Source organism: Bos indicus x Bos taurus, chromosome 2, assembly GCF_003369695.1.
Source record: "Bos indicus x Bos taurus breed Angus x Brahman F1 hybrid chromosome 2, Bos_hybrid_MaternalHap_v2.0, whole genome shotgun sequence".
Taxonomy (NCBI): domain Eukaryota; kingdom Metazoa; phylum Chordata; class Mammalia; order Artiodactyla; family Bovidae; genus Bos; species Bos indicus x Bos taurus.
The window spans coordinates 135,305,976-135,332,294 of record NC_040077.1 but is presented as its reverse complement, the minus strand read 5'-3'; the positions used below and the strand labels follow the sequence as shown (position 1 = coordinate 135,332,294).

The following is a 26,319-nucleotide window of genomic DNA, read 5'->3' as shown; positions in this document are numbered from 1 at the left end:
GAGACGAGGCACCCACATAGACCAAGACAGAGAGCCTTGGGTGGGGCCGTCAGACGCAGGGTGCGGAAAGGAGTGTGCTTGGTGTTTTGGAGACTTGGGTAGGAACTGCCTGGGGTCCCAGGAGCTGGAGGTTCAGAGCCCTAGCAGAGGTGTCAGAAGGGTGGGAGGGCACCGTGTAGGGGAGTGGAAACCGAGTCGCTCCACTTTGCCGCCCAGAGATGGTCACAGGTCTGGGTCCCAGCGCAGGCTGGTGTACATCCTGCCGAGAGCAGGGGCTTCCCTGGACTTAGTGATTCTGCCACAGGACATGCGGGGGCGCTATGAGGCCAGCCAGGACTTGCTGGGCACCCTGCGGAAGCAGCTTAGTGACAGTGAGGGTGAGCGCCGTGCCCTGGAGGAGCAGCTGCAGCGTCTGCGGGACGAGGCCGACGGGGCCGCCCAGGCCCAGGAGGACGCGCAGCGGGAAGCCCAGCGCCTGCGCAGCGCTGTCGACCTCCTGAACAGGTGCCGGAGGCCAGAGGTGGGGCTCCCAGCCCCAGGGATGAATCGGCCTGCGCGTGCTCGATTTGCACTAATATGGTCGTAACTGGCCACGTGTGTCTATTCAAATATAAGTCAACATTTACAAAAGTAAAAATTCAGCCCCGCAGTTGCATTAGCCTCATTTCAAGTGCACCTATGACTATAAAACATTTCCATCAGCCCCGAGAGTCGTATTGGCAGTGTTATTCTAGACTCTGTTTCTTGGGGATTTCAGAGACAAGAAAGTATCCATTCTTGGCTGCCTGATGTTTTTGATTTTTTGTTCTTATTGTTTTTTTTTTTTTTTCTTTTTAAACGTAACTACATAATAAAAAGGTTGAAAATGGAGGGAAATAAAAAGGTGAAATCTCTTCACAGCCCTCCCTCCCCCACCCCTCCTGACCCTGTTAATGCCCTGGCTTTGCTTCCCATCGTGTTTCCTGACAGTTTGCAAACGTCCCCTGTACACCTCTTGTGTGCCAGGCTCATTGCCAAGTCCTTCGCATGTATAGTCTCAGTCAGTTTTCCTGTCAAACCCATGCAGTTCACCGCTGTTACTGTTGAGGTTGAGAGACTTGCCCAAGGTCACAGCAATGTTGCTGGGGTAGGAGATGGGATTCTGGTCCATCTGATAGCAAAACCAGTGCTTCCCATGCCTTCAAAGGAGGAGTGCTTTTTTGTAGTTGTATTCTTAGTGAATGCCTCATTTTGCATTCTGCTGTGTTTCTTAATGTCACGCTGTTATGCTTTCCTCTGCCTACTGCCAGCCTTCGTTCCTAGTGTATTTACAGGTTGCCATTTTGAGCGAAGGGGAGTTGGCATTGGAGGATATGACAGCTGTCAACCCTAAACCAGAAACTCCAGGCTTGGAAGGAGGCTCTTCCCTCCCTTGCCCTAGCTACCACGTGCTGCTGGCCTGGTCAGCAGACCTTGGGATCTGGACACTCCTGCTCTGTTGGGCCTCCCAGAATTGAAGGGCACGGGCTGTGATAAGGGGGCGTTTCCCGGCGAGGTGGGCCAGCAGAGCTGGCGGTAACGGTGCCCACATGTCTCAGGAACCTGGCCTGGCCTCTTCACCCAATGGCAAGGCTTCCACCCATTTTTCTGGGCCTCCAGGTGGGCTGAATGAGGAAGAAGGACATCTGGATTCTCTTTGCTGGAAAGAGTCGGCTCCAGGGAGATGTGGAGGAGACGAGTGGGCCACGTGCAGGGGGAGGAAGGCTTCCTGGAGGCACAGGCCTCGGAAGACGGCAGTCTGTGGTTCCTGGCTAGGACAGTAACGTGGCCATCCTCCCCGGTGGAAGGGGCCCTGGCAGCCCCTTCAGCGCCCCCTCCTCTCGTCCTGCAGGGAGAAGGACAACCTGGCCCACAGCCTGCAGGTGGCCAAGCAGCAGGTCGAGGAGCTGCGGCAGGAGCAGGAGAAGCTGCAGGCGGCCCAGGAGGAGCTGCGGCGCCAGCAGGAGCAGCTGGAGGAAGAGCGGGAGGACGCGGCTCAGGACCGCACACGGGCGCGCCGGGAGCTCGAGCGCAGGCGGGTGGCTTCTGGCACTCTGCCGGGGCCACTCAGCTGGCTCTGGGGCCCTGGCTGTCCCTGGGGGCTTGGGAAGCACTGACTGTGCTTGGGGCCTCCTACTGTCTCAGGGAGTCCTCACCGCACCCCCTGCTGCAGGGTCTTCTAGCCAGACCTACAGGAAACTGGGGCTTGGGCAGATGGAGTCATTTCCCAGAGATCAGAGAGCTGGTAGGAGGTAGAGTGTGGATGATAACAGCTAATATAACAGGAGTTACTTTGTTGTTCGGTGGCCAAGGTGTGTCCGACTCTGTGACCCCATGGACGTGTGGCAACATGGAAGCATGGTAGGCTTCCCTGTAGTTGTTATATATAATATATAATAACTTCCCTGTAATTACATACATAGCATTTATACGAAAGCAAGCAAAGTTGCTCAGTCATATCCGACTCTTTGCAACCCACGGACTGTAGGCTACCACACTCCTCCGTCCATGGGATTTTCCAGGCAAGACTACTGGAGTGGGTTGCCATTTCCTTCTCCAGGAGATCTTCCTGACCCAGCAATCGAACCCAGGTCTCCCACATGGCAGGCAGACGCTTTACCGTCTGAGCCACCAGGGAAGATAACGTATATAATATTAAATAATAGTTACATGTAACTTCATATTATAACACAAAGCTATATATAACATTCAGTTCACTTCAGTCGCTCAGTCGTGTCTGACTCTTTGTGACCCCATGAACCTTCAGAGTTAACCTCTTAACCCCTGTGCTGTTCATTTATTTCTCTGAGGCATAAGTAACAGTGATGTTCAGCACGTGGTGGCAGTGGACATTATCCTTGTTTCTGAAGGCCCTTGGGGGGTATGTCAGGTTACAATAAGGACACACGTCCTTTTAACAACTTCACAAGGTGGGTGTTACCCACTTTGCAGATGTGAAAACTGAGGTTCAGAGTCACCATGGGCTTGGCTGCCCCTGCGGGTGAGGCTCCTGCCTTGTGCCTGGCCCCTCACTGCTCCAGCATGTCTGGCTGTGGGAGACTCAGGGGAGTGACCTGGAGCACCCCCTGCCCTCTGTCCCACAGCCACAGACAACTGGAGCAGCTGGAAGGGAAGCGCTCAGGGCTGGCGAAGGAGCTGGTGGAGGTGCGAGAGGCGCTGAGTGGTGCCACGCTGCAGCGGGACATGCTGCAGGCCGAGAAGGCTGAGGTGGCCGAGGCGCTGGCCAAGGTGGGTCCCCGTTTGCCACCCTGCCACAAGCCCACCTCTGCCCTGGCCCCAGGCCTCCTCCCTCTGGCCACAGACTGACCCCTTCCTCCTGGACTCAGGCTGACCTCTGATCACAGCCGTAAGTGAACTGCCCTCCAGGCCTGGTCATACCTCTGCTTTTCCAGATGCTTCTGGGGCAGGGCCTGTGACTCAAGTCGTCCAGCCCCATCTCTGGGCACGGGTCCTGGGGTCTGTGAGGGCTGGGGGCACAGTTCTTGGTTGGTGCCTGTCCCACTCCCTGTGGTCTAGGCCCTGAGCAGGCCCACCCGCGACCCCGCTCTAGTACCCTCTGACCTCGGGCCGTGCCCCGTGGCAGGAGCCAGCCTTGTCAGCCCTTGTCCAGCTCTGTGTGGACAGCAGGCCATCTGCAGGGATTCTTTCTGTTTCCTGTTGCGTCTCCCTTCTCATGTCCCCCAACCTGTCTGAGGGCCTTGTCTCCCCATACCTCTCTCTACGCCCATCTCTCTACCCTTCTCCTCATCCTTCCGCATCTCCGGGTCCCTTGCATCTCTTCCCTGCTTTCTCCGCCTGACTGTCTGGCCGCTGGTCCCGACCCTGCAGGCGGAGGCCGGCCGCGTGGCACTCGAGCTCTCCACGGCCAAGCTGAGGGCGGAGGAGGCCTCTTTGCGGGACTCCTTGTCCAAGCTGAGTGCCCTGAATGAGGGTCTGGCGCAGGACAAGCTGGCTCTGAACCACCTCGTCGCCCAGGTACGTGGTGGGCCTGTGGACCCTCCTGCCTTACCCCCGCCCCGCGTCCCCAGCCCCAGCCCACCCCTCCCTGGATACCTCTGTCCCTCTGTCTCGGACTCTGTCTGTCTTCTTCCTCGTGGTCTGATGGAAAAGAAGCTCCGCGGTCCCTGTGTCTCCTCCCCAATGGCCTGATGGCCTCCGGCCCCGCACTTGGCCCTCAGGAACCTCCCCTGTCCTCCTGCCCGGTGTGGGTGACGGGTGGCCCCTTTCTGGAACGGGGGCTGGGCTTGCCCCTGCTCTCAGCCCCGCCTGACCCGCAGCTGGAGGAGGAGAAGGTGGCCTTGCTGGGCCGGCAGCAGCAGGTGGAGCAGGCGGCTGCCGCGTCTCGGGAGGAGCAGGAACGGCTGCAGCAGGAGCGGCTGGAGCAGGAGGTGGAGCGGCAGGGCCTGGAGGGCTCCCTGCGGGCGGCGGAGCGGGGCCGGGAGGCGCTGGAGCGCCAGCTCCCCGAGCTGCACCGCGAGCGCTGCCGGCTGCAGGAGCAGCTCACCCAGGTGGGTGAGGGGGCAGCTCTGGAGGGCTTCTAGACGCCAGAAGTCACAGGCTCTGGAGCCTGATTCCCCGCTGAAATCCAGCCCCGCCTCTGCAAGCTGGGACCTGGAGCAAGCTCCCCAAGGCCCCCATGTCCTGGTGGCCCCATCTGCAACATAGGGATGGTAGTTCTTATTCCCAGAGGGTTGTTCTGAAGAGTGCGCCGTGTAAACACTTGGAGAAATGAGTCACCACTTTGCAAAGATACGATAATCGGTAGAGAAGTTCACAACTGAAATCAGATGTGCTGGGAAACCATAGCTGGAAGGGACCTTAGGGTGCCTGTCCCGGAGGGCCTGGCTTCCTGGGAGGGGTTGCTAGCGAGCAGCCCACGTGGCGCGGGAGCCGGGCTCCAGGCCCCTCCCTGTGGCCTGCAGGGCAGCTCTCCTGTGGTTTGTGCTATATATACCCGCCTTCCCTGGATGTGCTGGGGGGACAGCAAGGGTTCGGTTACTGCCCAGACTGAGCGAGGACCCTGTGCACTGCAGGCCCAGAGAAGGCTGCGATTTGTCAGGGTATACACAGCACATCAGGGGAGACCTGGGCTTGAGCCTGGTCTCCTGCCTGCCAGGCCAGGGCTGGATCAGGCCCGGGGCTGGGATGCTTCAGGATAAGCAGGGGAGACCCCAGGGGTGGTGCTCATGGCACCTGGTGGGGGCCAGCTCTCCCGGCAGCTGAGTGAGCGGGAGCAGCAGCTGGAGCAGGCCCGACAGGAGACGCAGCGGCAGACGGAGGCACTGGAGCGGGCAACTCGGGAGAAGGAGGCGCTGGCCAAGGAGAGGGCTGGCCTGGCAGTGCAGCTGGCGGCTGCCGAGCGTGAAGGCCGGGCCCTGTCAGAGGAGGCTGCACGCCTGCGGTAAGGCCTTGGGCTCTGCCTGGCCCCCCTCGGGGGGATTGGCCAGGGTTGCCCGGTGACTAGCCCCACCCACGCATTGGACCTGGCTGGGCAGGTAGGGTGGCACCTGGCCCTGCCTGGCCACACCCCGGAATCCACTGGGGCCTGAGGGGCTGGGTCCCATGCCTCAGATATGGCCTGTGCTGCAGATCGGAGAAGGAAGCCCTGGAGAGCAGCCTGTTTGAGGTGCAGAGGCAGCTGGCGCAGCTTGAGTCCCGGCGGGAACAGCTAGAGGCAGACGGGCGGGCCTTGCTGCTGGCCAAGGAGGCCCTGACCGGTAGGCAGGCCTGGGGCAAGGGGCGGGGAACACCGGGCTCCACCCAGACCGTACCCCGTGGAGTCTTGGGCTCTCCCTGAAGTTGGGATCCTTGGCTCTGCCTGACCCAGCTCCCAGCCCCTCCTCTTTGTGGGCTGCGGGCTCCTCATCTGACAGAGATGAGGAGCCCTGCCTCCTGAGGCTGCATCAGGATGAGGTGAGGGAAGCGTGGCCTTGGCCTGATGCCTGCTGTTTATCGTCATCAGGACCCTTAGAGAGCCCTGAACTCTCTGTGGAGCCGCCATCAGCTGCTTTTATGATGGCTTTCACTGCCCGCAGTCTCTGAACTCGGGGTTTTCTCTCGCTCCGCATTTACTGAGCACCTCAAGAAGGGGAATGCCGACAGTGCCTGGTGGCCTCCAGCCCCCAGGATGGTTTCTAGATTTGGCCCACAGTGGGGCACACCCTCGTCGCGGCCATCTTCATTAGTGCTGACAGTCCCCCAAGCATACTATTGCAGTCAGTCACTAAAGGTGACGTCTTGCGGAAAGCTGTGAGGCCTTGGGAGGTCCCATGTCTCCCCTGAGCCTCCCTGTCCTCATCTGGGGAGTGGGGGTAAGCCGCCTAGGCGTGATGTGAAGCTGTGACGTGCCCGCCAGGTGCCTGGCGAGTAAGCGCTCAGTGACGGGGGTTGCCGTATGTTTGTGTCCTCCCCGTTTTGGGGCCCCTTCTTCAGCATTTCGATGGCGTTCCAGGTGGGTAGGGCCACTGGGCCATGCAGCCGATGGGGAAACTGGCCCAGAGAGGGCAAGGAGGCTCTCCAAGGGAACTCAGCCTTGATACCAGAGGGACCCTTTCCCTCTGGGACTCTGCCCCTGTGGCTCCTCTGGCCCGTGTCTGCTGGCCCACTGGGGAGTTCCCCCCAAACCTGACTCCATCCCATCTCTCCTGTACAGGGGAGCTGGCGGGCCTGCGACAGCAGATGGCAGCTGCAGAGGAGAAGGCTGCTCTGGACAAGGAGCTGACGGCCCAGAAGCTGCTTCAGACTGAGCGGGAGGCCCTTTCCTCTCTGCGGGAGCAGCGGGCAGCCCACGAGGAGGATCTGCAGCGACTCCAGCGAGAGAAGGTTCGGGCTGCTGGCTTGGGGCAGACTGGGGAGGGCTGCGTGGGGGGTGGCTCTGAACCACTGGCTTTAGCTCCTCTGTGACCTCAGGCAAGTCAGCCCTCTCACTCTGCCCCAGTCTCCAAATCTGTGAAATGGAACTTCATCTGTGTTTCAGAGGTCCTATGGGCAGCTGGGAGGATCCATCAGGGGCCCCTTCTTATCAACCATGCAGATTCCCAGGCCCCAGTCTGTTTCAGCCCTGGTGATCCGAGGCAGGAGGTCCACAGACATGTTTGGAAAATGTTGATGTAATGTATAGCAGGAAAGCACTTTAATTTGTGAAGAAGTGCTATTTGCATATGAAAGTAAATTCTGGAGACCAGATCACATAGAAAAGTGAGGGGCCGGGTCACTGAAAGAACAGAGCAGTGGTGTCTGAGCACACCGGCTCTGGAGCTGTGTAGCCCGGCTCAGACCTGACCTTGGCCGCCTGCTGGTTTCGCTACCAAAGGCCTCTGTGCCTTCACTTCCTCGTCGTAACCGTGGGGGACGGTGATAGTTTGAGGCTGGCCAGAAAGCTTGTTTGGCATGGAATGGCAGACCTGAATGAACTTTTTGGCCAGCCCAACCATACGAACGGCTTCCCACAGAGCAGGCGCTTTCTGGATGCTGGTGGTGGTTACTGCACTGAAACACTCCCTGGGCTGGCCTCTGGGCAGGGCCCTGCCTCACCTGTCTTGGACTGGGCTGCTTCTGACAGAGGGTTCGGACTGTGGCCCCCTCCACCAGGGGCCCACGCACCCCGTCTTCTTGGATTTGGATGGATGGAGCCCCCCTCCCCCAGCAGGGGTGGCACCGCGTTTTATGCAGGGAGTCCTCACAGCTGTTAGGACGTGTGCGGGGCCAGGCGCCCCCCTCAGGCCCCGGGTGGGCTCTGCCTGTGCTGCCTGTGGGTCTCACCCACCTAGTCCTGGGGGCCAGACTCTGTGCCCACCCTCCCTCTCCCTGCAACCCCAGACTCGGCCTCTTAATGTCAGCAGATCTGTGGCTCCCAGACCCAGGCCTCCTCAGTCCTCACTGCCAACCCAGCACACTCTGCCCAGACCCCTGGTCCCAGGCCTTCTTCCACGCTCTGCGTGTGTGCGTGTTAAGTCGCTCAGTCGTGTCCCGACTCTTTGCGACCCCATGGACTGTAGCCCACCAGGCTCCTCTGTCCGTGGGATTCTCCAGGCAAGAAGACCAGGGTGGGTTGCCATGCCCTCCTCCAGGGGATCTTCCTGACCCAGAGATCGAACCCGAGTCTCTTATGTCTCCTGCACTGGCACGTTGGTTCTTGACTACTAGCAGCACCAGGGAAGCCCACAGCAACCCACTGTTCTAAACTTCAGATTGCCCCTCATCACCCTTGCCTGAGGACTCTCCTGTCCCTAGGAATCAGATCACTCCTCCCGAACGCCCACTGGTCTGGCGTGGTCTGGCTTGACTGCTCCGTGTGGCTCTGGCCCTGGCCTTCACCCTGTCCACCTTGTAATTCGAGCTCCAGGGACCGTAAACATCACGGTTTCCCTGTTCGTCTTCCTCCTTCCTCCAAGCTGCCTCTGGGGCTGTACTCTGGCCCAGGGTCCTTTTTCTTTTTTCTCTACCTGACTGACTGCTGCTTGTTTCCTCCAGGAAACATTTTCTGCTCCCGCTCCACTCAGCCCCCATCCTCTCAGCCCACTTAGCTGCTGCTCCTTGGGGCTTGCACAGCCCCGGCATGTCCCCGTCATAACCCTTCCTCTCACCTACCCCACCTGCCCCGAGGCCCGGCCGCCCCGAGGGTGGAGAGCAGCTGCCCGCCCAGCCGCGTGGGTCACGCACACCTCTGCCTGGCCCTCAGGAGGCGGCGTGGCGGGAGCTGGGCGCAGAGCGGGCCCGCCTGCAGGGTCAGCTCCAGCGGGAGCGGGAGGAGCTGCTGGCCCGGCTGGAGGCCGAGAAGGAAGAGCTGAGTGAGGAGATGGCCGCCTTGCAGCAGGAGCGTGACGAGGGCCTGCTCCTGGCCGAGACTGAGAAGCAGCAGGTGCGTGGGCTCCGGCGGCCGCCTGAGGGGCCAGGCCCTGCTCGCCACCCAGGCTTGCAGCCAGGAGTCCTTTCCGGGCCTTAGTTTCCTCACCTCACAGTGGGAACTCAAGGGGCATTTGTGAGGCGTCACCAAGATCCCCATGTCCAGCGGGTGGGCCTGGCACACGGCGGGAGCGTAATGCATAACCACCACAATCCTGACACCATGAGTGTTGTTCCCGAAAAGCTAACCCCCTCCGCTCACCCTTCCTCCACCCCGGGCCCGGTGTGGCGTCCCCGTGACTGCCTACGAGCTGTCCCCACGGAGCCCACGTGCAGCAGCTGACCCTCCTCAGAAAGAACTAACTCCTGACCTTCTGTAACGAAATGGAGACAGGGCAGGCTTCGCCCATCTCTCCTTACCCGCCACGTAACCCAGGGCAGGTCACTTTACCTCTTTGAGCCTCAGTAGCCTCATCTGTAAAATGGGAGTAATGAAAGGCCCTTCAGGATGTGCGATCTCTTAGGTTGTGTCTGTGTCCAGGTTGTAACTGCTGTTGTAACAACAGTGCACCAGCGCTTTCCTGGGGCTGCGCCTTGACCCTGGCTCCACCTGCGGTGGCCGGTCAGGGCCCCAAGCCCCCGGGGGCACCGTTCCCAGGGCAGGGTGGGGAAAGGCCCAAGCATCCCCCAGGACCTCCCAGGGCCCTGAGCCCTTTGCTCCCGCCTCTCCCCAGGCCCTGTCCCTAAAGGAGTCCGAGAAGACGGCGTTGTCCGAGAAGCTGATGGGGACGCGGCACAGCCTGGCCGCCGTCTCCCTGGAGATGGAGCGACAGAAGCGGGACGCCCAGAACCGCCAGGAGCAGGACAGGGTAGGGCGGGCGGGGTCGGGGTGGGTGGGGGTGTGGCCTGGGCGGGCGGGCATAGGCCAGGGCGTGGCGGAGGTGTGGCCCCTGGGTGGGCGTGGCCCGGGCAGGGGCGGGGCTTGGGGACGGAGGCGTGGCTGTGCACTGCGGCAGCTTCCAGGCTGTGCAGGAGGCTTCAGCCTTACTTGGGGGTCCCCACTGGAGGCAGAGGATACAGCTGGGCCCTGTGAACCCCTAGCCTGGGGAAGACGAGCTGCGTGCAGAGCACTTGCTGGGTGTCAGGAGATCACAGAGGGCCTGACGGGCCGGCGTGCGGGGCCGTGCTGGGAGCCGACAGTGGACAGTGCCCTGCTAGCCCAGCAGCAGTCAGGGGCGGGCTGGCGGGGGCAGGGCGGGGGCGGACACCACAGCGCCAAGTCTGAGGAGCCATCGATCCTAGAGCACCGTGAACGCCCTGACGTCCGAGCTGCGGGACCTGCGGGCCCAGCTGGAGGAGGCCGCTGCGGCTCATGCCCAGGAGGTGAAGAGGCTGCGGGAGCAGGCCGGAGACCTGGGCCGCCAGCGGGAGTCCTGCCTGCGCGAGGTGAGCCGCCCACCCGCCCGCCTGCCTGCTCGCCCCTCTGCGCAGCACAGCTGAGGCTGCTGGGGGCCCAGAAGGTGCCCTTGAGAGTAAGGGAACGAAGGAAGGGAGGGAAGCAGCAAACATTTATTAAGGGCCTTCTGTGTACATGTGGAGCTTGAGCTCTCACAGAAAGGTTGGCGGGGCCCCTGCCTTAACTCGTTATTGACCAGGGATTTTTGCGGAAACTGATGCCTGTGGCCAGCAATTTGTAAGTGAATATTGAGACGTCTTTGGTCAACACGTTCAGGTAACAGAAGTTGTATTAATACATCTCTGGTCAATAACGTGTTAAGGTTGATCCTTAGGTTGACCGATCTTTTGGGGGGGCTGCGTTGCACAGCATGTGGCAACTTCTCCAGCCAGGGATCACACCCGTGCCCTCTGCAGGGGAAGTGTGGAGTCCTAACCACTGGACCACCACGAGAATCCCTGCAGGGCGCTCTTGGCTGATGATTAGGTGGCAGTAGTGTCAGTTGCTCAGTTGTGTTTGACTTCACGACCCCAGGGACTGTAGCCCACCAGGCTCCTCTGTCCATGGAATTCTCCAGGCAAGAATACTGGAGTGGGTAGCCGTTCTGCTCTCCAGGGGCTCTTCTTGACGCAGGGATTGAACCGGGTCTCGCGCATTGCAGGTGGACTCTTCACCGTCTGAGCCACCAGGGAAGCCCTGGTTGATGATTCTTTCAGGCCAGAGCACCGCTGACTCCAGCATGCTTTGCCCCAAATCATAACCTGCTCACCTGCAGGCCCAGTCGCGGCAGAGGGATGGGGCAGGCGCCCTGTGGCCCCAGAGACGGGAATGGGCAGGCTCGCACCCAGCCCGAGGGGGCCCGGCCCCCGGCTGTGGACACCCGCTGTCCTCACAGGCAGAAGAGCTTCGGACCCAGCTGCGCCTGCTGGAAGAGGCACGCAGCGGGCTGCGGCGGGAGCTGCTGGAGGCCCAGCGCAAGGTGCGGGAGGGCCAGGACAGCCGCGAGGCCCAGCGCCAGGAGGTGGCCGAGCTGCGGCGCAGCCTGAGCGAGGGCGTCAGGGAGATTGAGGCCCTGCGACGCTCCAACGAGGAGCTGCGCGCGGCCCTGAAGACGGCAGAGAGCGAGCGGGTCAGGTGGGGTCTCGGCCGGCGGGCCCTTTACTGAGCCCCGCCCCTTCACCAAGCTCCGCCCCTCACTTCCCTGAACCTCATCCCCGGGACTAACTGCACCCCCAGGGTTCTGGGGGAATCGCACAGGTGGGGTGTCTCTACCCTCCGAGCAAGCTCAGACTTGCCTGGTTTGAGGTGATTTTCCTTCCCTGCAGGAAGGGGAGTGGTGATGGCCGGTCTGGTTGGGGGGCTGTTCAGACCCTGGCCCCACCTACCGGCATCGCCCTGGAAGCCAGTGTGCCCTCTTGTCCACCTCTCCCCACCGAGGGTCTGCTCCCCGTCCCTGGAGGGCCTGGCCCAGGGGAGGAATGCTTGGCAGGCGGCAATGGGCACCTGCAGGCAGGAGGCTGTCAGAGCCACTCCAGAAACCAGGGGAAGGGCTGCTGTACAGGGTCACTCAGGGTACCCTCCCCAGTACCGGGGGCCACCTCTGCCCTCTGCCCTCTGCCCCCTCCAGCCTGAAGCTTGCCAAAGAGGACAAGGAGCAGAAGCTGGTGCTCTTGGAGGAGGCCCGGGTGGCTGTGGGCAAGGAGGCCGGGGAGCTGCGGGCCGGGCTGCAGGAGGTGGAGCGCTCGCGGCTGGAGGCCCGGCGGGAGCTGCAGGAGCTCCGGCGGCAGGTACCCCACCCACCCCACCCCCGTCCCCTCACCTGTCCCCCCACCAGCACTCGCTGTGCGCCTGAAGTCCACCGCACCCCCTTCCTGGAGCCGCGGCCCCTCTCGTAGTCAAAACCAAGGGCTTGAACTGTAACAAGGCCTGTTACCTGTCCTTGGTATTAATGGGTGGTCTTTGAGGAGTCCTCAAACCATGAAACTGTGCGTGTGTGTGTACTTTCGTGTACACATTTGTTCACATATCTCCAAAGATTGGGTCCGGAGCTCTTAGCCAGTTCTCAAAGGAATCTGTGAACAACCAGAGGTGCAGATCCCATGAACTAGGTCAGGAGCTGGCAAACCGTTTTTTTGAAAAGCTCCCAATAGTAAATATTTCCAGGTTCCTGGGCCTTACAGTTTCTGTCGCGACTACTCTACTCTGCCATCATAGGGAGAAAGCAGGCCTGGATGGTACCTACGTGAGTGGAGTGTGTTCCCTTAAAACTTTGCCTGTGGACATTGAAATTTGCATTTTATATACTTTACACGTGTCAGAAATATTCTTCTTTTGCTTTTCTTTCAACCATGTAAAAATGAGTCATTTCTAACTACTTAAAAACACAAACCATCCTTAGCTCAAACCCTTATAGAAACAGGTGACTAGTGGAATTTGGCCTGTGGAATCTTGGCCTGCAGTTTGCAGAGCTCTGAATTAGATGATCTCCAAGGTCGTCAAAAGCAGCAAGCATTTAACAAGTGCCCACGGTATACTGGGCACTGCCCTGGTCACTGAGACTCAGGCTTCCCCACTCCAGAAGACCAGCAGGACAGGAAACAGCCCCCTTTGGCACCCAGGCTCTGCCTCCCCCAGAGATACTACAGCCTGAATAACAGATCCCCCCTACCTTCCACCAATGCACCCCTCTACCCAAGCCCCCTCCTGTGAGGCTCAAGTCCTGGGAAACCACAGGACTCTCTGAAGGGAGCTCACACCCGTGTGCCAGGCTCTTGCTGGGGTTTTGGGTGAGACAGCACGTTTTAAAGTTCCCTTTGCTATGGTGCTGCAGGGTAGGTAGGCCTCAGCCCCACCTGCTCCTGGGGAAATAGGAGGCTAGAAACATCCCTTTGATTCCATTTGTCTGAGATCAAATCCCAGTGTGGTGCTTGTGGGCTGTGTGACTGGGCAAGTCACTTCACCTTTCTGAGTTTTCATTTTTTTGTCTGTTAAAGAGGGATGATGTCAGTACGTATCCTGTATTAATGAGTTCACATGACCAAAGCACTTAGAATAGGGCTAGGCATGTGATAGACACTCCATACAAGTTAGGCATCACTGTGGAGGTGAAAGATGCCCCAGATGTGTGATAGACACTCCACAAAAGTTAGGCATCACTGTGGAGGTGAAAGATGCCCCAGACGTGTGATAGACACTCCACAAAAGTTAGGCATCACCGTGGAGGCGAAAGATGCCCCAGACGTGTGATAGATACTCCACAAAAGTTAGGCATCACTGTGGAGGTGAAAGATGCCCCAGACATGTGATAGACACTCCACAAAAGTTAGGCATCACTGTGGAGGTGAAAGATGCCCCAGACATGTGATAGACACTCCACAAAAGTTAGGCATCACTGTGGAGGCGAAAGATGACCCAGACGTGTGATAGACACTCCATACAAGTTAGGCATCACTGTGGAGGTGAAAGATGCCCCGGAGTCCCTGCCCTGCAGAACTCCTACCACTCTCCGTGGTAGGTAGCTATGATTAGGTGGTGCACTGAGCTCACTGGTGCCCAGGTGTCTGACCTGGCTGCAGTTATCAGGCACGGGCTTCCAGTGGATTAGGGTTGTGTTCAATGTATGTATCCCTAGAGCTTCCTAGGTGGCTCAGTGGTAAAGAATCTGCCTGCTAATGCAAGAGATGTAAGAGATGTGGGTTCCATCCCTGAGTCAGGAAGATCCCTTGGAGGAGAAAATGGCAGCCCACTCCAGTGTTCTTGCCCAGATAATTCCATGGACAGAGAAACCTGGTGGGCTACAGTCCATGGGGCTGCAAAGAGTCGGACAGTAAGCACGCACACGTGGTCGTGGTCTCCAGAGCAGCGGGTCCTGAGTTCCCTCAGTGCCAGGTTTGGACTGGGAGGGTCATGGGGCAGAGCTGAAGGACTGCCATTGGAGCCTGTGGCACTCACGGGCACCCTGGACTCAAAGGGAGCATGGTGCTGAGAAGGGTCCTCCGTCCTGCCTGTGCCCATTCTCTCCCAGATGAAGATGCTGGACAGCGAGAATGCTAGGCTGGGCCGAGAGCTGCTGGAGCTGCAGGGCCGCCTGGCGCTGGGCGAGCGGGCAGAGAAGGAGGGCAGACGGGAGGCCCTGGGCCTGCGACAGAAGTTGCTGCAGGGCGAGGCCAACCTGGAGGCAATTCGGCAGGAGGTAACCAGATGGTGGGCAGGCGGCCTGGACGGGAGGGTCCTCGCAGGCAGTTAGAAGGGGCTGGGGACTCCAATAGTGGAGTCTTCTTTTTGGCCGTGCTGCTTGGCATGTGGGATCTTAGTTCCTCAACCAGGAATTGAGCCATGACCCCTGCAGTGGAAACAGAGTCTTAACACTGGACCACCAGGGAAGTCGCGCTGGAGTCATTCTGAGAGATCACTCCTTAGGACTGGTCCCTGATCCCCACTCCTTTCTTCCCCAAGTATAATAATAATAATAATGACAAGAACTGTGTAGCAGGGGTGGGGAGAGCTTTGTAGACAGAAAGTTGTTTGATTCTCCCAGCAGTCTCATGAGGTAGGTATAATTAGCCCCATTTTAGAGAGAGAACCAGATATTGAGGCTCAGAGAGGTCAAGGGAACTTACCCAAGGTCACACAGCCACCCAGGTCTGTCTGACTCCAAAGCCGACACTCTTTCCACTCTTTTCTGGCACTGAACCTACTGTGTGACCTTGACTGAGTCACTCGAACTCTCTGTGCCTCAGAGCAGTTATAGAATGGGGGGTGTATACCAGGCCCTGAGCAGGTCTCGGCATCCAGGGTGGATGGTGTTCAGTGAAACTAAGGCAGTGAGTGAGGGGTTGGCTCATTCTCAGAACCAGAGGCGTGTGTGTCGTCAGGCATGTCGCTCCTAAGGAGTTTTTAGTGCTTCCTGTCATTTTCTGATTCATTGATAAATTATGTGCACGAGAGGCACTGCGGTCTAGTGGTTAAGAGAAAAGGCTCTGGGGCCAGGGTGCTTGACTTTGAATCCTAGCTCTCAGTTTTCTAGCATTGTGGCCTTGGGCACGGTACATAACTGCCCTGTGTCTCAGTTTCCTCATCTGTAAAATGGAGATGATTCATAGTGGTAATTAGATTTGATTTTCTGGGTGGGGGGGAAGTACTTAGTGCCTGGCACTAGTAAGTCCTATCTGTGCAGGCCTTAGCTGTTAGTTTATTACTTATAAATGGTGTACACTGCAAGACACCTACAGAGAAGGTAGAGAGAAACGCTGTTTCCTTCCGTACTCTCACGACGTTCGCGCATTTCCTGCTTGGGTGGAGACCACAGGTGCTGTGTACCCTACTTTTGGGCCCGTGGGCCGAGAGGCTGGATGTCGGTTGAGGGGTGGCTTTGCTGACCCCTACTCCTGGGCTTTGTCCCCGCTCCAGCTCCAGGGGGCCCAGCGGAAGCTGCAGGAGCAAGAAAGCGAGTTCCGGGCCCGGGAGCGAGACCTGCTGGGCTCCGTGGAGGAGGCGCGCGGCGCCCGGAACCAGCAGCTGGACCATGCCCGCAGCCTGGGACTCAAGCTGGAGGCCGCCCGGGCCGAGGCCGCGGACCTGGGACTGCGACTCAGCGCAGCCGAGGGCCGGGCTCAGGGCCTGGAGGCTGAGCGGGCCCGCGTGGAGGCGCAGCGGCGCGCGGCAGAGGCCCAGCTCGCCGGCCTGCGATCGGCCCTGCGCCGGGGCCTGGGGCTCGGGGGGCCGGTGGCCGGCTCCCCAGCCCGGGGCACGCCTGCAGGAGGTGAGAACGGAGGCGGGGGTCGGCGGGCGGGCCTTGCGGGGCCTCCGCCCCTCGTCCGCCCATAGGCCTAGCTCTGTCCCGCCACGAGGCACCCTGGGCCCAGGGTGCCGGGCCACCCCTCCTCTGATGACCCCGCCCTGTGGCTGGTTCTGGTGGCTTCGCAGAGCCCGCCCACCTGGGGCCCAAGTCACTTTCCGGCCCCTTAGCCGGGGCCACGCCCCCTGAGCTCATCTCAGCCCCGCCCTCTTGAGCCGGGCCACGCCCCCGAGCCCATCTCAGCCCCTCCCCCTCACTGAGGCAAACGGGCACACGTGCTTTTTAAAGGAAGTGGAAGGTGCTCCTTTTTTTTTTTTTTTTTTAATTGAACCATAGTTGATTTGCAATGTCAAATTGCAAATTTGTAGAGTAACGTGATACAGTTATATCTATGTAAGTGGGCTTCCCCTATGGCTCAGTTGGTAAAGAATCCATCTGCAATGCAAGAGATAGCAGTTCGATTCCTGGGTAGGGAAGGTCCGCTGGAGAAGGGAAAGGCTACCCACTCCAGTATTCTTGGGCTTCCCTGGTGGCTCACCTGGTAAAGAATCCGTCTGTAGTGCGGGAGACCTGGGTTCCATTCCCGGGTTGGGAAGATCCCCTGGAAAAGGGATAGGCTACCCACTCCAGTATTCTTGGGCTTCCCTGGTGGCTCAGCTGGTAAAGAATCTGCCTGCAATGTGGGAGACCTGGGATTGATCCCTGGGTTGGGAAGATCCCTGGAGAAGGAAAAGGCTACCCACTCCAGCATTCTGGCCTGGAGAACTCTGTGGATCGCTATAGTCCATGGGGTCGCAAAGAGGCAGACACCACTGAGAGACTTCTACTTCACTTTATGTATGTATGTATATTTTAAAATATTCTTTTTTGTTACGGTTTATTACAGAATATTGAATATAGTTCCTTGTTTATCCATTCTGTATAAACTAGCTCATATCTGATAACGCCAAACTCCCAGGTCATCACTCTCCTAACCATCTCCCCCTTGACATCCACAGGTTTGTTATCCATTTTTGTGGCCCTGTTTCTGTTTCATAAGAGTTTATTTGTGCCATATATTTAAAAAAATATTTATTTATTCACTTGGCTGTACTTGGGCTTAGTTGCGGCACGCAGGATCTTCCGTCTTCGTTTTTGGCGTGCTGGATTTTAAGGTAACTGGGCAAGTTCCCTGAGCAGGCATTGAACCCTGGCTCCCTGCATTGGGAGTGCAGAGTCTTAGCCACTGGACCATCAAGGAAGTCCCTGTGCTGTATTTTAGATTGCATATATAAGTGAAATCAAATGGTATTTGTCTTTCTCTTTCTGACTTACTTCACTTAACGTGATAATCTCTAGGTACATCCATGTTGCTCCCAATGGCATTATTTTATTCTCTTTTGTGACTGAGCAGTAGTTCATTGTGTATATGTGCTGCGTCTTCTTTATCCACTCCTCTGTTGATGGACATTTAGGCTGCTTCCATGTCTTAACATAAACAGTGCCACTGAGAACACAGTCTGCATGTATCTTTTTGAATTATGTTTTTGTCTGGGTATATGCCCAGGAGTGGGATTGCTGGATCGTATGGCAACTCTATTTTTAATTTTTTGAAGACCTTCCATACTATTTTTCATAGTGGCTGAGAGTGCTGCATCTTAACGTCCTTACCTCCCCTGGGTCTGTCTGTCCTCTGTGATTGACTCCTGCCCTCTCTCCATCAGCTCCTCATCCTCTTCCTTCTCCCATCACGGCTGCCCACTCCTCTGTTCCGGCCTGTGGCCACTATGTCTACCCTAGAAAGATACACACTCAGCCCAACCGCCCTCCAGGAACTTCAGAAGAGATCCTCCCACCTGCCATCTGCTCCCAAGGCCCAGGGGGTGACTCTGGGAGAGGCGGCCTTTCAGGAAGCCCTCATCTTGTCTCAGCCTAACCCCAGGCTCACCTTGACTCCAGGGCTAGAAAGTAGGTAAGGAAAAGTCAAGGGATATTGTTGGTTGGAATGTAAAATAATGCAGCCACTGTGAAAGAATAGTTTGGCAGTTCCTCAAGCAACTAAAATTTAGAATTACTATTTTTTGTTGTTGTTGCTCAGTTGCTGAGTCATGTCCGACTCTTGGTGACCCCGGGGACTTCAGCACGCCAGACTCTGTCCTCCATTATCTCCCAGAGTTTGCTCAAATTCATGTCCACTGAGTTCGTGATGCTATCTATCTCATCCTCTGGTGTCTTCTCCCGCCTTCAATCCTTGCCAGCATGAGAGTCTTTTCCAATAAGTCAGCTCTTCGAATCAGGTGGCCAAAGTGTTGGAGTTTCAGCATCAGTCCTTCCAATGAATATTCAGGGTTGATTTCCTTTAGCATTGACTGGTTTGATCTTCTTTCAGTCCAGGGGACTCTCAAGAGTCTTCTCCAACACCACAATTCAAAAGCATTAATTTTTCAGTGCTCAGCCTTCTTTATGGTCCAACTCTCACATCTGTTTATGGATACTGGAAAAATCGTAGCTTTGACTATGCGGACCTTTGTTGGCAAAGTGATGTCTCTGCTTTTTAATGGTGTCTAGGTTTGTCATAGTTTTCCTTCCAAGAAGCAAGCATCTTTTAATTTCGTGGCTGCAGTCACTGTCTGCGGTGATTTTGGAGCCCAATTACCATATGACTCCACAGTTCCACCCCTAGGTATATCCGCAAGAGAATTGAAAAGAGGCACTGGGTGGACGTTGTACACCGCCTCAGAGTGCGCGTGAGCAGGCGAGTTGCTAATGTAGTGTTTGAATAGATAGACATTGTACACCGCCTCAAAGTGTGCATGAGCAGGTGAATTGCTAATGTAGTATTTGAATAGATAGACATTGTACACCGTCTCAGAGTGTGCGTGAGCAGGTGAGTTGCTAAGGTAGTGTTTGAATACAACGGAGTTTATTCAGCCTTAAGAAAGAGGGTCATCTCGATCTGTGCTGCGACATGGATGAACTTTAATAGGGTTATATTAGGTGAAGTAAGCTGGTCACAAAAGGACAAATATAAGGACTTCCCTGGGATCCCGTTGTTAAGACTCGGCACTTCCACTGCATGGGGAGGTGTGTGTTCGATCCCTGGTGAGTGACCTAAGATCCCGTAAGCCATTTGGCATGGCCAAAAGAAAAAAAAAGGGACAAATATAGTATAATTACACTTATAGAAAACATTTAGAATAGACATTCATGGAGACAGAATTTAGAGGTTGCCAGAGGTGTGGGGAAGGGAGGATTACTGCTCACTGGTTATGGAGTTTGCAGTTGTATTTGTCTGCTGGGGCTGCTGTAACACAGCAGCACAAACTGAGTGGCTTAAACAAGAGAAATTTGTGTCTCGTGGGTCTGGAGGCCAGAAGTCCTAGGCCCTTCCTCTGCAGAGTGAGGGAAGAGTTGGCTCCAGGCTCGAAGCCTGTGGGAGTTTCTTGGCGGCGGAGCGTGCCCCGTCTTCACCTGGAGCTCTCCTTGAGGGTGTGTCCAGGCCCCGCTTTGTGGCTGGGCCAGGTCTCAGTCGCAACATGTGGGATCTAGTTCCCTGACCAGGGATCTAACCCAGGCCCTCTGAATTGGGAGCATGGAGTCTTAGCCACTGGCCTCCCAGTGAAGTCCCCCAAATGTCCCCTTTTATTAGGATACCAGTCATATTGGATTAGGGTCCATCCTTCTCCAGTATGGGGCTTCCCTGGTGGCTCAGGCAGTACAGAATCTGCCTGCTGTGTGGGAGATTCGGGTTCCATCCCTGGGTCTGGAAAATTCTCTGGAGAAGGGAGTGGCAACCCACTCCAGTATTCTTGCCTGGAGAATTCCATGGACAGAGGAGCCTGGTGGGCTACAGTCCATGGGGTTGCAGAGAGTCAGACACGACTCCTCATCTTAACTCATGACAAATAAGGTCCAATTCTAAGGCATGGTGGTTAGGACTCCAACATACGGATTTTGAGGGAATGCAGTTCATAACAGGGTGATGGAAAGGATTTAGAAACAGATGATGGTGATGCTCATATAAACAGTGTGAATATGACTAATGCCACTTAAAGATGGTCAGGGAGCCCTGTTTCGTTATATTTGTCTTATCACAATAAAAGTGTTTGGGGAAATTCCCTGGCTTCCCACTGGTTAGTGCTCTGTGCTCCTAGGGGCAGGGGTTTGATCTCTGGCCAGGGGATGAAGATCCTGCAAACTGTGCAGTGTGGCAAAAGAAATAAGAAAATGCTTGTTGTTAAAGATAAGGCAGCGCTGTGGGCTCGGGGTTTGTGTGGGAGGGCAGGGAGAGCCTCACTGAGGAGGTGGTCGGTAGGGAAAGAAGGGAGAAGAGGCTGCGGGCGAGTGGGTGGGTCCCGAGTGGCGGTCCCCCGCCCTGCGACCCACAGAGGCCACCGGGCAGCCAGGATGCAGTGGGCAAGGTGGAGAGGGGTGGAGTGACGGCCACGGGACCTGCTCAGGCAGACCTTGCGGGCCCCCACAAGGTGCTGGCTTCACTGTGACGGATGAGGCAGTGAGTCCATGTCCTGCTCTGGGTCCTTTGGGTGCTCACGGAGCTACGAGGCCGTTAGGGTGTCACTGGGCAGAGGATGCTAAGGGCAGGCGGACTCCTCGTCCTGCAGTTCCCAGGTTGACCTCTAGGTGCCGTCCTGCCGTCCTGACTGCCCTGCCCCCCCTTTTCACTGCCCATCATCTCCCAAGCAGAGTTTGTTTTTCTGCAGGGAAATAGGGGCACCTGGATTCCAGTCTCAGCCCTGGATCTTCCAAGCTTTGAGGCCAGGCAAATCACTTAAGAAAATGTGGAAAGGATACGCAGAACTATGCAAAAAAGATCTTCATGACTCAGATAACCATGATGGTGTGATCATTCACTTAGAGCCAGACATCCTGGAATGCAAAGTCAAGCGGGCCTTAGGAAGCATCACTACGAACAAAGCTAGTGGAGATGATGGAGTTCCAGTTGAGCTATTTCAAATCCTGAAAGATGATGCTGTGAAAGTGTTGCACTCAATATGCCAGCAAATTTGGGAAACTCAGCAATGGCCACAGGACTGGAAAAGGTCAGTTTTCATTCCAATCCCAAAGAAAGGCAATGCCAAAGAATGTTCAGACTTCCACACAATTGCTTTCATTTCACACGCTAGTAAAGTAATGCTCAAAATTCTCCAAGCCAGGCTTCAGCAATACGTGAACTTCTAGATGTTTAAGCTGGATTTAGAAAAGGCAGAGGAACCAGAGATCAAATTGCCAACATCTGTTGGATCAGAAAAAGCAAGAGAGTTCCAGAAGATCATCTACTTCTGCTTTATTGACTATGCCAAAGACTTTGTGTGGATCACAACAAATTGGAAAATTCTTTGAGAGATGGGAATACCAGACCACCTGACCTGCCTCCTGAGAAATCTGCATTCAGGTCAAGAAACAACAGTTAGAACCAGACATGGAACAGTGGGCTGGTTCCATATTGGGAGAGGAGTACGTCATGGCTCTATATTGTCACCCTGTTTATTTAACTTATGTTCAGAGTACACCATGCAAAATGCCGGGCTGGGTGAAGCACAAGCTGGAATCAAGATTGAAGTGAGAAATATCAATAACCTCAGATACGCGGATGACAGCACCCTTATGGCAGAAAGCGAAGAGGGCCTGAAGAGCCTCTTGATGAAACTGAAAGAGGAGACTGAAAAAGTTGGATCAAAACTCAACATTCAGAAAATTAAGATCATGGCATCCAGTCCCATTACTGCATGGCAAATAGATGGGGAAGTAATGGGAACAGTGGCAGACTTTCTTTTCTTGGCTCCAAATCACTGCAGATGGTGACTGCAGCCATGAAAGTAAAAGATGCTTACTCCTTGGAAGAAAAGCTATGACCAGTCTAGACAGCATATTGAAAAGCAGAGATGTTATTTTGCCGACAAAGGTCTGTCTAGTCAAGGCTATGGTTTTTCCAGTAGTCATGTATGGATGTGAGAGTTGGACCACAAAGAAAGCTGAGCGCTGAAGAATTGATGCTTTTGAACTGTGCTGTTGGAGAAGACTCTTGAGAGCCCCTTGGACTGCAAGGAGATCCAACCAGTCCATTCTAAAGGAAATCAGTCCTGAATATTCATTGGAAGGACTGATGTTGAAGCTGAAACTCCAATACTTTGGCCACCTGATGCGAAAAACTGACTCCTTGGAAAAGACCCTGATGCTGGGAAAGATTGAAGGCAGGAGGAGAAGGGGACGACAGAGGATGAGATGGTTGGATGGCATCACCTACTTGATGGACATGAGTTTGAGCAAGCTCCAGGAGTTGGTGATAGACAGGAAGGCCTGGTGTGCTGCGGTTCATGGGGTCATAAAGAGTCGGACACGACTGAGCGACTGAACTGACTGAATCTGCTCTGAGCCTGTGCAGCCTGTGAAGGGGGAAGATTGGGCCTTACCTCTCAGGGAATTACTGTGAGGATGGAAAGAGGTGGCGTATGGAAAGCGCTGGTCCAGCATCTGGAGATGCTCACATTGTGAGCTCTCAGAGCGCGTGTTAGTCGCTCAGTCATGTCCGACTCTGCGACCCCATGGGCAGTAGCCCTCCAGGCTCCTCTGTCCATGGGTTTCTCCAGGCATGAATACTGGAGTGGGTTGCCATTCCCATCCCCAGGGGATATTCCTGACCCAGGGACTGAACCTGGGTCTCCTGCACTGTAGGCAGATGCTTTACCATCTGAGCCACCAGGGAAGCCCTTAGCCATCAGTACAGGGAGGTAATGAAGCGAGGGAGTGTCTGCCCACAGACTGGGCCCTGGGGATGCAGCCTTCATGGTGCTTGTGGTCTGGGGGTGGGGGGCAGACACTGGACCCCCAGGAGGTGGGAAGGAGCTCACCCCCACCCAAGGCTGGGGTCAGGGAGGCCTCTGAGGAGTGTTCTTTACATTGAGGCCTAAAGGAATGGGCCAGAGAAGTCTTGGGGAGAGAAGGGAATAGCACATGCACAGACCCCAGCGCCTTTGTAGGGAGGAATGTTGTAGAGCACGGTGGCTGTGGGTGGTATCAACTGGCCAGCTTATGAGGAGAGAGACTGATGCTAGGGAAGCAGCAGGGGGTGGCCAGCACAGGGGTGTGATTTTGAGGGTTGTGAGTGCTGATCGAAGGTGAAGCGAGAGGCTGAGTGGACCCAGCAGGTGCCCCGGGGAGCTCACAGGGGCGGCGGGGCACAGTAGGCACGATGCGCTGGGACGGTGCAGACACCCCGCAGACAGCAGAGGCCAGTGGCTCCTGTGTCCCCCAGCGTGTCTCCTCCTCTAGGAAGCGTGGAAGGGCTCAGTAGCCCCGACCCCATGGAACGCAGCCCCGGGTCCCAGCCGCCCTCCCCAGGACCGGCCATCTCCCCAGCACCTGCAGACCTGGACCCGGAAGCAGTGCGGGGGGCCCTGCAAGAGTTCGTGCAGGAGCTGCGGGGCGCCCAGAGAGAGCGGGTGAGGGGCAAGGGGCTGCATAGGAGCCGCGGCCCAGGGTTAGCAGATGAGGGGCGAGGGGCTGCGGAGGGGGCCCAGAGAGAGCGGATGAGAGGCAAGGGGCTGCGGAGGGGGCCCAGGGTTAGCGAGTGAGGGGCGAGGGGCTGCGGAGGGAGCCGCAGTCAGAGCTGGGTCTCCTCCCCGGTCTCCTCCCCGCCCGACCCCCGGGCTGCAGGATGAATTTCGCATCCAGACGAGCGCCCTGAGACAGCAGCTGGCTGAGACGGAGGCCTCACGGGACGGCGCGGCCTTGCGGGCCAGGCAGCTGGAGAAGGCCGTGGTCGAGAGTGAGGAAGGTGAGTCTACCCTAGCATCCTCACCTCGCTCTTGGGCTCTTCCCACGGAGGCGGGAGGTGGTCTCCTCCAGGGGACCCTTCTGTGGGGAGACCTCGCGTCCAGACCCCCAACCCCCAGGGCTCCAAGGGCTCAGGTCTCGGCCAAGCCTGACGGGCCAGGTTGGGGCCGCAGCCCGGCGCAGCGTGGATGGGCGTCTGAGCGGGGTGCAGGCCGAGCTGGTGCAGCAGGAGGAGAACGCGCGGCGGGCTGAGCGGGAGCGCCGGGCGGTGCTGGACCGCGTGGCCACCTTGGAGAGAAGCCTGCAGGCCACCGAGAGCGAGCTCCAGGCCAGCCAGGTAGGCAGGGGGAGGGCGGCGGGTGGGGGCCTGGATATGCCTGCGGGGGTGTCTGTAGTGCTCCCGTGAGTGGATGCCTGTGAGTGCTCCCGTGTGTGGGTATCTGTAGTGCTCCTGTCCATGAGTGGATGTCTGTGACTACTCCTGTGCATGTATATCTGTGAGTGCTCCCGTGTGTGGGTGTCTGTGAGTGCTCCTATGCATGGGTGTCTGTGTGCTCCCGTGTGTGTGTGTCTGTGAGTGCTCCCATGTGTGGATACCTGTGAGTGCTCCCGTGTGTGGGTGTCTGTGAGTGCTCCTGTGCATGGGTGTCTGTGAGTGCTCCCTGCCTGTGTGTCAGTGAGTGCTCCCACACAAGGATGTCCATGTGTGGGTGTCTGTGTGCTCCCATGCATGGGTGTCTGTGTGCTCCCGTGTGTGGATACCTGTGAGTGCTCCCTTGAGTGCTCCCGTGCGTGGGTGTCTGAGCATTCCAGTGCATGGATGTTAGTGAGTGCTCCCTGCCTGTGTGTCAGTGAGTGCTCCCATGCGTGCTCCTGTGCGTGGATGCCTGTGAGTGCTCCCGTGCATGTCTGTGTTCTGTCTGCGTGGGTCTCTCAGCACCCATTGAAGTGATTGGCTTGTGACTTTCTCCAAAAGCACGTTCAGATTTTGTTGTCTGGTTTCACGCTGAGGTCATTAGGCTATAGAAGAAAGACTCTGGGCACTTACAGCTGACAGACATGGGTTTGAGTTCTTGCCTCGCCCTGTGGTTTTCAGTTTTCTCATCTATGAAAGGGGGAGACAAGTAATTCTCTCCTGGAGGCCGTGCACGCACACTGGGAACTCACGGACGGTGCTCACAGGGCCTGTTTCCTTTGTCTCTGTGTAGTCACACCAGGGCTGTTCTGGGGGTTTATGTGTGTCTGGGCGATGCCTGTGTGTCCCTGTGTGTGTGTGTGTGTCTGGGGCAGGCACACGGGCCCTGGTACTGACGGTCAGGCTGCTGGAGCCTTGAGCTCTTCTTGCAGGCACAGATCCCCCCTCTCCCCTGGCCCTCCTGCCTGCCCCCGCAGCCCGCCCCCAGCCTCTGGCTCCGGGCCGAGCTTGAGCTGGCTTGTTGTGTCTGCGGCTCCAGCTCTGGCCGTGGGCCCAGCCGCAGGGGCGCGGGAGGTGGCCAGGAACAAAGCTGGGCAGGAGCCAGTGTGGGGCAGCGGGGCCCAGACACGGCAGGGCTGGGGCTCGAGCCCACGGACGGGGGGCCAGGCCTGGGGGGCTGTGGTCAGAGCAGCCCCGTGACCTGCCCAGCTCTGGAATGGTGACAGGAGAAAGGGGCTCTGGTCTGTCTTCCTGCCCTGTCCCCAATCCCCAGGCCCCCTCACCGGCTCGTCCTGCTTGGGGTGGGAAGGACCATCATCCCCTACAACCCAGGGGGACCCTGGGCCCCTACCCGCCAGGCAGCTCTGGGCTGCCCTCTAGAGCGCCATGGGGCAGAGCAGGGAGGCCCTGGAGTCTGCACTTTTACACCCCACCCCCCAGCGCTCTGTGAGCACCCAAGGTGTGGGCTCCCTGGATGTGCAATAGGGAGCAGGGAGGGAGGCTGAGCCTGGACCTCATGGCCCGTGAGATTTGGGCGGAGCTGGAAAGTGCCCTGGGGTCCCCGAGTAACCCCGTGAACAGGGGGGCACTGAGGCCCCAGGAGAGTCAGGGGCTGACCCCTGATCCCATGGTGAGTGGTTGGGCCAGCCCCTTCCAGGCCGCCCCCCGCTTTCTCCACGGGCCCTGAAGGGTGTGGGGGGCATGGGTGGTCTGCCATCACCCTGCCCCACCCCCAGGAGAAGCTCAGCAAGATGAAGGCCAACGAGGCGAAGCTGGAGAGCGACAAGCGGCGTCTGAAGGAGGTGCTGGACGCATCCGAGAGCCGCAGCGTCAAGCTGGAGCTGCAGCGGCGCGCACTCGAGGGGGAACTGCAGCGCAGCCGCCTGGGCCTGAGCGACCGGGAGGTGCAGGTGCAGGCCCTCCAGGAGCGGGCGGACTTGCTGCAGAGGCAGGTGGGTCCCCCCGACCTGCCCCGAGCCAGGGCGTCATGGGGGC

At 57.5% G+C, this 26,319-nt stretch overlaps 1 protein-coding gene across 10 annotated transcripts in view; it reads left to right on the top strand.

Annotated features, from left to right (window-relative positions):
• Positions 1-26,319, top strand: part of CROCC (ciliary rootlet coiled-coil, rootletin) — a 51,163-nt gene that overhangs the window by 19,989 nt on the left and 4,855 nt on the right. For 7 of the 10 annotated variants that reach the window (XM_027522472.1, XM_027522418.1, XM_027522409.1 and 4 more), the window contains 19 exons: positions 305-504; positions 1,871-2,053; positions 3,123-3,267; positions 3,868-4,014; positions 4,317-4,547; positions 5,247-5,440; positions 5,629-5,756; positions 6,692-6,861; positions 8,720-8,899; positions 9,618-9,752; positions 10,186-10,329; positions 11,235-11,473; positions 11,967-12,126; positions 14,364-14,531; positions 15,749-16,100; positions 23,406-23,575; positions 23,790-23,910; positions 24,029-24,246; positions 26,061-26,276. In XM_027522472.1, coding sequence (XP_027378273.1) covers positions 305-504; positions 1,871-2,053; positions 3,123-3,267; positions 3,868-4,014; positions 4,317-4,547; positions 5,247-5,440; positions 5,629-5,756; positions 6,692-6,861; positions 8,720-8,899; positions 9,618-9,752; positions 10,186-10,329; positions 11,235-11,473; positions 11,967-12,126; positions 14,364-14,531; positions 15,749-16,100; positions 23,406-23,575; positions 23,790-23,910; positions 24,029-24,246; positions 26,061-26,276 — 3,501 coding nt within the window. The remainder of the gene's footprint in view (positions 1-304; positions 505-1,870; positions 2,054-3,122; positions 3,268-3,867; positions 4,015-4,316; positions 4,548-5,246; positions 5,441-5,628; positions 5,757-6,691; positions 6,862-8,719; positions 8,900-9,617; positions 9,753-10,185; positions 10,330-11,234; positions 11,474-11,966; positions 12,127-14,363; positions 14,532-15,748; positions 16,101-23,405; positions 23,576-23,789; positions 23,911-24,028; positions 24,247-26,060; positions 26,277-26,319) is intronic. The other 3 variants (XM_027522483.1, XM_027522454.1, XM_027522444.1) reach the window with 2 other exon arrangements.